This window comes from Mangifera indica, chromosome 3, assembly GCF_011075055.1.
Source record: "Mangifera indica cultivar Alphonso chromosome 3, CATAS_Mindica_2.1, whole genome shotgun sequence".
In the NCBI taxonomy this organism is placed as follows: domain Eukaryota; kingdom Viridiplantae; phylum Streptophyta; class Magnoliopsida; order Sapindales; family Anacardiaceae; genus Mangifera; species Mangifera indica.
Genome location: NC_058139.1, coordinates 4,289,112 through 4,298,362, shown reverse-complemented (window position 1 = coordinate 4,298,362; position 9,251 = coordinate 4,289,112). Strand labels below are relative to the sequence as shown.

The 9,251-nt window shown below is 31.2% G+C and overlaps 1 protein-coding gene across 1 annotated transcript; it reads left to right on the top strand.

Annotated features, from left to right (window-relative positions):
- The first annotated feature begins 5,535 nt into the window (after nt 1-5,535).
- On the top strand, nt 5,536-7,491 carry LOC123210315 (phospholipase A1-Ibeta2, chloroplastic-like). The gene has a single exon (XM_044628590.1). The coding sequence runs from the start codon at nt 5,695-5,697 to the stop codon at nt 7,279-7,281; it is 1,587 nt and encodes a 528-aa protein (XP_044484525.1). The 5' UTR covers nt 5,536-5,694; the 3' UTR covers nt 7,282-7,491.
- Nucleotides 7,492-9,251: the final 1,760 nt, after the last annotated feature.

The window sequence follows — 9,251 nt, the reverse complement described above, 5'->3', positions numbered from 1 at the left end:
CCTGTAACTCCCCTCGAAGCATCAATGCATATCACCGGACGACAGAATTGTTGGAACCCTCGTATAGAACACCCCATACACATGAAAAAAAACTTGAACCTATTTTCCAGATCGACATCAATACGTGCCATAGTTCCTGGGTTCTTAAGCTCCAAATTATGACAGTACTCACGTAATATACCGAAAGACTCTTCCGGAGATCCTCGTAATGCATTTATTGCATATGTTTTGGCACGCCATGCTTGCGTGTATGATATGTCAATCCGATACCTATCTGCCATGTCTGAAATAATTTCCTTTGGTCGATAAATACGATCAACCACGAACATGGACTTAAGTATGTTACCTAATGATTCGGCACCTGCTTGTCTGTGATGTGGCAATATTTGATCTCGCGGACAAGTGTGGGTCTCATCCATACGTCGTAAGACCCAATAGTCTCCGTCTTGCTCTCTCGTCGCTCGTGCCCGCCATTTACATTGTGGGTGTACGCACTTAAGCTCGTACCGTATGTTATCGGAGTGACCAACCTTCCACTGAATTCCGGTCTCCAAGGCATACGTTCGAAATAGTGCTCTCAATTCAGCCTTGGAGTTATAAAAACCCATTATTTGCAAACGATTGCCCCTTTGTGTTGCCCGGTTAGTAATACCTGTATTCTCAACATCAACAGCAGGCTCAGGAACCCATTGAAATGGATTTGGATTATGGATGTTACTTGAATATGCTCCAATATTCATAAAGCCATGACGTCTTGTGCTACATTCAGCCTCATTGTAGCAAGGATGACTTTGACTTCTGCCAGCGTCTTGGCTCGGAACACCGTTTATGTCGTCACCAAACCCCGAGAATTCTTCGTCTTCATCATCATCATCCTCCTCCTCCTCCTCCTCCACCTCTTCCTCTTCATTACCTTCTACATCATAATCCTCATCCATGTTCTCGTCATTATCATCATTAACACCATAATTCCCTCCAAACTCTTGAAAACTTTGTGGATGTGCCCACTCATCTGTCGGTTGATTTGACCGTTCTTCATCATGAACATCTTCGCCTTGTTGATTGGCCCTTCCGTCAATTTGACTCTCGGTAACAAAAAGTTTTGTGTAACCTTGTGAACCTCTTGCTACAACCATCAAAAACTCCACATCATCATCGTCAACAATCTCCATTGGACCTATATCACCTACTGTAAATACACGCACAATTGACTGTCTTTGATTGAGTCTTAGACGAGAGCTGATTCTTCCAATGAATCCATCAAAATCAACATTTGGGTCAATACAAATCCCTCTCTCATTCCCACCAACATATCTTGTGACATTATCATCACCTTCAACCCATTGGCCTCCATATCGAATCTTAAATGCAGCTTTTTCCATCCTAACTAAAAATAAACCTAAAAACATAAAAACTCCAAATTACACTATGCTTCCATTTTTTCAAATTAAGCCCCAAATGCAGTACCAATGGCATCAAACTTCATATATACATATTTAACTATCTTATCATCAACTGATGCACAAAAATGTATCAAGGCAAAACATGAAAAAATAGATAGTGGCAATTTCGTAATATATTATCTAACTCCCTGTTAATACAAGGAAAACAACACATCATGTAATAGAAGAAAACAGGAAAAAACAAGCATAAAAAATAAAGAAATTGCTTACAATAGAAGAAAACAGGAAAAATTAAATAAATTCAGTGGGGCATATTTGGTGGCAATTTTGTAATATATTTTCTAACTCCCTGTCAATACAAGTCACAACACATCATGCAATAAAAGAAGACAGGAAAAAACAAGTATAAAAAGTAAAGAAATTACGTGCAATAGACGAAAACAGGGAAAAATCCAAAATTAAATAAATTAAGTGGGGATGAACAGGTTGGCGGAAACGCCAAGGGTTGGCGTTTCGCCAACCCTTGGCGATTCCGCCAACCTGTTCATCATTAAACTGGAATTTTTTTTCAGCTGTATTTTGGTATTTTATAGCTATCACAACAACATTAAACAATAATAATAACTTTAAACAATAGAAACAACATGAAATAATAGCATTAAACAATCTAACAACATGAAATCATAATAAAATTAAATTTTACATGAACATGAAAACACCATAATTATTTAAGTTTCAGCTATTTATAAAGAAAACAAATAACATAAAGGGTTAAGTCAACACTAACCTGGACGTGGATGACTTTGCTATGAATTTTTTGCAGCAGGTGTTTATTCTCTTAATAAATTTATCAATGTTCGTCTCTCCCTCCCTTATGTCCATTTTGAATCTTTTATAATGGATTCTCACATGTTTTATTGTTCAGTCACATGTCTTCTTCCTACCATTAATACTAATATTTTAGTTTCATGCTGCTGGGATTCTTTCCTCATATTACAGAGATTCTCTGCATGGGTCACTTCATGAGCATCAATCATTTAATTATACTAAAATATAATTTATTATTCCAATTAAAAATATAATAATATATATTATTATATAATATTATAATAATAAGAATTCTTCAGAATATATATAATATATAATAACTTATTATATATATTATATTATATATAAAATTAAATAATATTATTATTTATTATTATATATTATAATTATAATATCAATATAATAATAATATATACATATAAGGGTTGGCGTTGGCAACTCCAACCCTTATACATATATTAAAGAAAATATTTTATATATTAATATATAATATAATTATAATATTTTAATTAAAAATATAATATAAATAAGATAATATAATATATTATATATAATATATATTATCTATAATATAATATATAATTATAATTATATATTATAATATATTAAATATAATATATTATATATATTAATATATAATATAATTATATATATAATTATTTAATTATATATATATATATAAGTCATGGGTTGGCGGAATCGCCAACCTTTGGCGTACGCCAAGGGTTGGCGTTCCGCCAACCCTGGCAAAAAAATTTATTAATATAATATTATATATATTATATTAATATATATAATATTATATATTATAATATATAATTATTAATACTAGAATATCTTTAATATTATAATAATATATAATAATATATTTTAATATTAATATACTATTATAATAAAATAATAATTATAATAATATAAATAATATATTATTATAAAATTCTAATTAAAATATAATATAATATATCATATATTAATATAAATATATAATATAATTATATATATATAAAATTAAAAAATTTTATATATATATATAAGTCATGTTTTGCTTTATAAAGGGTGGGCCCACCCTACATTAATGCTGCAGGCCAATTTCCCCTTCTCGCCAACCCAGAGTCCTTTTACATATATTTTATAAAATATAAAATTATATTATAATATAATATTATATATATAATATATAATATATATAACCAGGGGTTGGCGACATCGCCAACCCTTGGCGACGCCAAGGGTTGGCGATGCCGCCAACCCCTGGTAATAATTATATATAATATATTTTATATATATTATATTATATATGTAATATTATATTATAATAATATTATTTAAATTATAATATATTATATATTATATATTATATTAATATATTATTATATGATAATATTATAGTATATAATATATTATAATATATAATTATATAATATAATTATAATATTCTAATTAAAATATAATATAATATATCATATATTAATATATGATATAATTTTATATAAATTAAATAATTATATATATATATAAAAATCATGTTTTGCTTTATAAAAGGTGGGCCCACCCTACATTAATGCTACAGGCCAATTTCCCTTATCGCCAACCCAGATTGCTTTTACATATATTTTATAAAATATAAAATTATATTATAATATAATATTTATAATTAATATAAATTATATTATATAAAATAAGTAATATATTATAATAATATATAATTATAAAATATATAATATTATATATAATATAATATAATATTATATATTATAAAATATTATATTATAAAATATTATAATAATATTAAAAATTAATTATATAAATTATAATATTTTATATATTATATTATATATAATAATATTATATTAATATATAATTATAATATTATTATTATATATATAATATATATTTCCAGGGGTTGGCGGCATCGCCAACCCCTGGCGACGCCAGGGGTTGGCGATGCCGCCAACCCCTGTAATAATTATATATATTATATAAAATATATTTTATATTATATATGTAATATTATATTATAAAATATTATAATTTAATTATATAAATTATAATATATTATAATATTATAGTATATAATATATTATATTAATATAATAATATTATTTAATATTATATACATTTTTTTTTTAAAGTTGGCGTTACACAGCAACTTTCACGCCAACTATTTTTTTTTTTTTAAGTTAAATGCCCAGTTTTTTTTGTTTCACTTAAATCCTTAAATATCAATTTTTTTCTTTTTCCAGTTAAATTCTGTTACATGATCATCTTACATGGTCATTTCTTCGATGGTCATTTTTTCTCTTGTAGATTGCTCTTTTTTTTCCTCTTTTTTTTGTAAAAATCCTTACTTTGAAGAATTCTTAATTTGAAGAATTTGGTTGTTTCCTTCCTGTTTTTGTTTTTGAAGATGAGGGAGAAGAGAGAGTGATTTCTTTATAACTTTGGAAGAAGAGGAAGAAGAGAAAAAAAAGTTGCAGAGAAGAGGAGAGAGAATTTATGCATGAAAAATTGAAGAGGGGTATTTTGGGGAAGGTGAGTACTGTTGTGGTATATTTGTGAAAGCTTTAGGATAGGTGGCAATTTTGTATACACGGAATAAAAAAGTGCTAAAAATTTCAATTTCCCATTTATATATTTAATGTAATGTGGATAAGGTTGTTTCCTGACAATCTCTTCCAACAACTAGAGTTAATAATTTGACTTCAATGACATACCGTCTTTTTTGTTGCAGTTGAACCTCAATCTCTCTTTCTATTTCACAATTTAGTGTGTAAAAATAATAAAATTATGTATATTTATTTTAAATATATATTTTATTTTTATGAGTGTTATTATATAATTAATTTATTTTAAATTAAAAATAAAATAATATTTAATTATATAATAATACATATAAATATATTCTCATTTATCTAAAAAATCACTTTTGCAAAAATATTAAAATAAAATAAAGTAATTTTTAAAAAAATCAGTCCAAAAGCCAACCTAGTTTTGTTGAACCAAAAATTATTTAAGCGGCTTATTTGCGATGAATCTTCATAAAATAAATGCGAATATTGTTTTTCCTTATTATATGATCTTTGCATTAATCCAGGGTAATCCTCGTCAACCAATCCAACGAGACCTACGAGTACCTAATCGTCAATAGGATAGAGTAAGACGGGCATTCCGGTCAATTTATAATTTTAAAAACGATAAAGTACTTTCACACTGTTTGCAGACTTTTCATACGCGAACACGCGAGCGAGGACGCGATTCTGGTCACAATAATGTGTTTTGCCATCCATGACCCCGTCATTAATTATAAACAATATGAAACCCTGAGGGCGTAGGGGGACAGTTCAAAACTATATATGGGTGCTTTGATCTCATTCGGTTAACAAATTGATCCAATCTCACAGTATCTCATTGGCTGTCTTCGGTGAAGCCCAAATTCAGCTCTTTCTCCTTGTTTTTTCCTCCCATGCAGTCTCTGCAGAGTAACCCTGCAGTACGTGGTAGCTTTATATGCCAAGCATCGCCATTGAACCCATTAACAAAACCCAACAACACTACGGCTTCAACTCAATTCATTAAATCATATAATCCTCCTAAAGATTCGACGCCGCTACATTTATCCAACCTTGAAAAACTCCTTCAAAAACAAATCCCGGAACCAACCCACCCTGATCCGCGGCCACCGGTACTTCATAAAAAATCCATCAATGGCTCAACGGAAAATAAGGGGAGAAATCTTTTAGAAAGTCTCAATTTGGCTAGAATTTGGCCTGAAATTAAAGCAGCTGAAGAAATGTCACCGCGACACATGAACAGGCTTCAACGCTTGCTATCCAAAACTGCAGAATATTCTCCAAGGAACAATCTTGGTTCCCGGTGGCTGGAATATCACGGGAGTAAAGATTGGGTCGGGTTGCTTGACCCGCTTGATGAAAACCTGAGGCGAGAAGTGGTCAGATACGGTGAATTAGTGCAAGCGGCTTATCATTCATTTCATTCGAATCCAGCCATGTCAACAGAAGAAGCTCCATCACATAGATACGTGGCCTTGCCCGATAGGTCGTACAAGGTGTCCAAGAGTCTTTATGCAACATCATCGGTCGGGTTACCCAAGTGGGTCGATGATGTTGCACCAGATCTCGGGTGGATGACCCAACGGTCAAGTTGGATAGGCTATGTGGCTGTATGTGAAGACAAGAGGGAGATCCAACGGATGGGAAGGAGAGACATAGTCATCGCCTTACGTGGGACTTCCACGTGTCTTGAATGGGCTGAAAATTTAAGAGCTCAACTTGTACACATGCCGGGATCCGATGACTCGGTCTCGGCCCATGGAGATCCCAAAGTTGAATGTGGATTCTTAAGCTTGTACCAGACACGTGGAGCTCACGTGCCTAGTCTTGCGGAGTCGGTGGTGGAAGAAGTGAAAAGACTGATGGAATTATACAAAGGCGAGACCCTCAGCATTACAGTAACAGGCCACAGCCTCGGAGCCGCCTTGGCATTGCTAGTTGCCGACGAGCTAAGCACATGCGCCTCCCAGGTTCCACCGGTGGCAGTCTTCTCATTCGGCGGGCCACGTGTTGGCAATCGTGGGTTCGCTAATCGTATCAATAAAAAAAATGTCAAGGTGTTAAGAATTGTTAACAATCAAGATCTGATAACCAGAGTTCCAGGCATATTCATCGGAGAAGAAACAAACGAAAAGAAGACAAATACAACTATTACAAAAATGCTGAATGTTCTGGACAACAACAACCCTTTGGCATATTCACACGTCGGAACAGAGGTACGAGTGGATACCAAAATGTCTCCATATTTGAAGCCGGATGCGGATGTTGCATGTTGCCATGATTTGGAGGCTTATCTGCACTTGGTGGATGGGTTTTTGGCATCAAATTGTCCATTCAGAGCAAACGCCAAGAGAAGTCTGGTGAAGTTGATGAATGAACAGGGACCTAATGTTAAAAAATTGTACACAAAAAAGTTAATGAGTTTAAATCTTGAAAGAGTCGCCATACCCTCCTCTGGTTGTCTACCTAGTCCATCGTAACTTAAATGGCTGTAAACAACGAGAGAGAGCATATTATTATGCTCCTTGTAAATATAAACAATTTAAATCATCTTTCATGTGGAAGTACGTTAGTTTTGTGTAATTATCTGTATGATCCCCAAGTTGTAACTCTCAAACACGAGGGATTATAACAGTTTATGTATTAGATTGTAAGAAGAAATTCCTTCCCAAGGACCGCTTGTTTCCTCATTTGTTAGCCATATTTCTGGTTTAAGTATTAATTTTTATTGAAAGAAATTTACATTTTCCCATCCAATATTCGGCCTTAAAACCTTTTTCACCCCAAATTAGTATAAATAACATTTTTCATTTAAAAAAAGAAACATGAATTAAACATTTCAACCTAAAATTAAACTTTATTAATGAAACAAAAATATTTAAAAGAAATTATCATTTTATCCTTATTAGTTTATTTTTCAAAATTATCATATAATCCTAAATTAACAAAAATTAAAAATAATCTTTTAAATATTTAATTATAAAAGAAGTCTTTTTTTTTTTTTCCTTGTACTCCTACATTTTTTTCTCTCTTCCTATTATTTAAAGTAAAATTGTATATTAGGTGTAAATTGTACTAGGTCTTTTTGAAATTTTTAGGGTGTTATTGAAGATTCACATAAAAGTTTGGGGTCTTTTAAAATATTTGGAATATCAATCTACTCTTAATAGTTTAAAAAATGGTAGTTTCACCCTTAAAGAATTGAATATAACACAACAAATTATGAATATAAATATCATATTACAACTATTAGAATATAATACAATATACATAGAGCTTGCTTTTGAGTGATAGACTGATATTTATGCAAAAAAAGGGATGAAAATGTTTTTAAACCAAACATTGGGTGAGCAAATTCATGTCCTTTTGTACCGACAACTTGGACTTTGGGCACTAGCTATGAGGCCTAAAGTCAAAAGCTCCATAAAGGTGACAAACGTAGCATAAGTAGCTAAATCTAATTGTGTGAAACCTGTGATAACCGATCGAGGCTTGGAAAACTTAGTTAATGGCAGCAATTGTTATCAATGTGGATGCATCTCAGTCTCAGAGTAAGAATTATTGAAAGACGAAAAGGAGCTACATTTATTTGGTCGGAACTCAGAAGTGAAGGAATCAACGCTGGCTGGCTCCGTCAAAATTTGAAGTCTTACGGCTATTACTCTTGTAAACTATGTCGAGTTTGAAAATGAGATATCCATCTGTAGTCGTGGCGCGCATTTAGTTTGAGCAAGGCACTGAACTCGAATCCGTCAAAGCTGTTGAAGTTTCTTTGCATCTGGCTAATTTGATAAAATATCCTGAGCAAGGGGCAATAGTATAAGCCTTGGTTAGATTTCGTATGCAAACGAAGAAGATTGTGGGTGGACGACCCAACTGTGCTTTGAAATCATCTACTCTCTTGATGGATGGCATTGCATGTTTACTTGACCTTCCCACCGCACCGGCATTCACAGCCAACTAACGTCTTTTTTTTTGAATTAAACATTCCAAATTAAAACTTAAGAATTTGTCAAAATTTCGTATCTGAATTTTATATCATTAAATTTTTAGCCGAATTATGGACAAAGAAAAGAAGAATCAATATTAATCGTATGAAAACATTTTTTATATTATAATTTGACTCAAAGATTAATATTATTTTAATTCAACTTTCAAAAGTATACCAAGATTAATGTCAAATGCAATTCCCACTCGGACCATCCGCGTCTTCAATGTTTTACGTACCAACTCGGTTTCAATTAAAAAATAGAATAAACTATAAAAAGAGACGAATAAATGATGAGAATTGAAAAAAATGACTTCTTAACAATTTAGATATTTAAAAGATTAGTTTTAATTTTTATTAATTTAGAGTTATATGGTAATTTAAAAAAATAAAATAATAATTATTTTATTATCTAATATTATTATTTCATTCACTGAGTTTAAATTTAGGTGAAAAATTGTT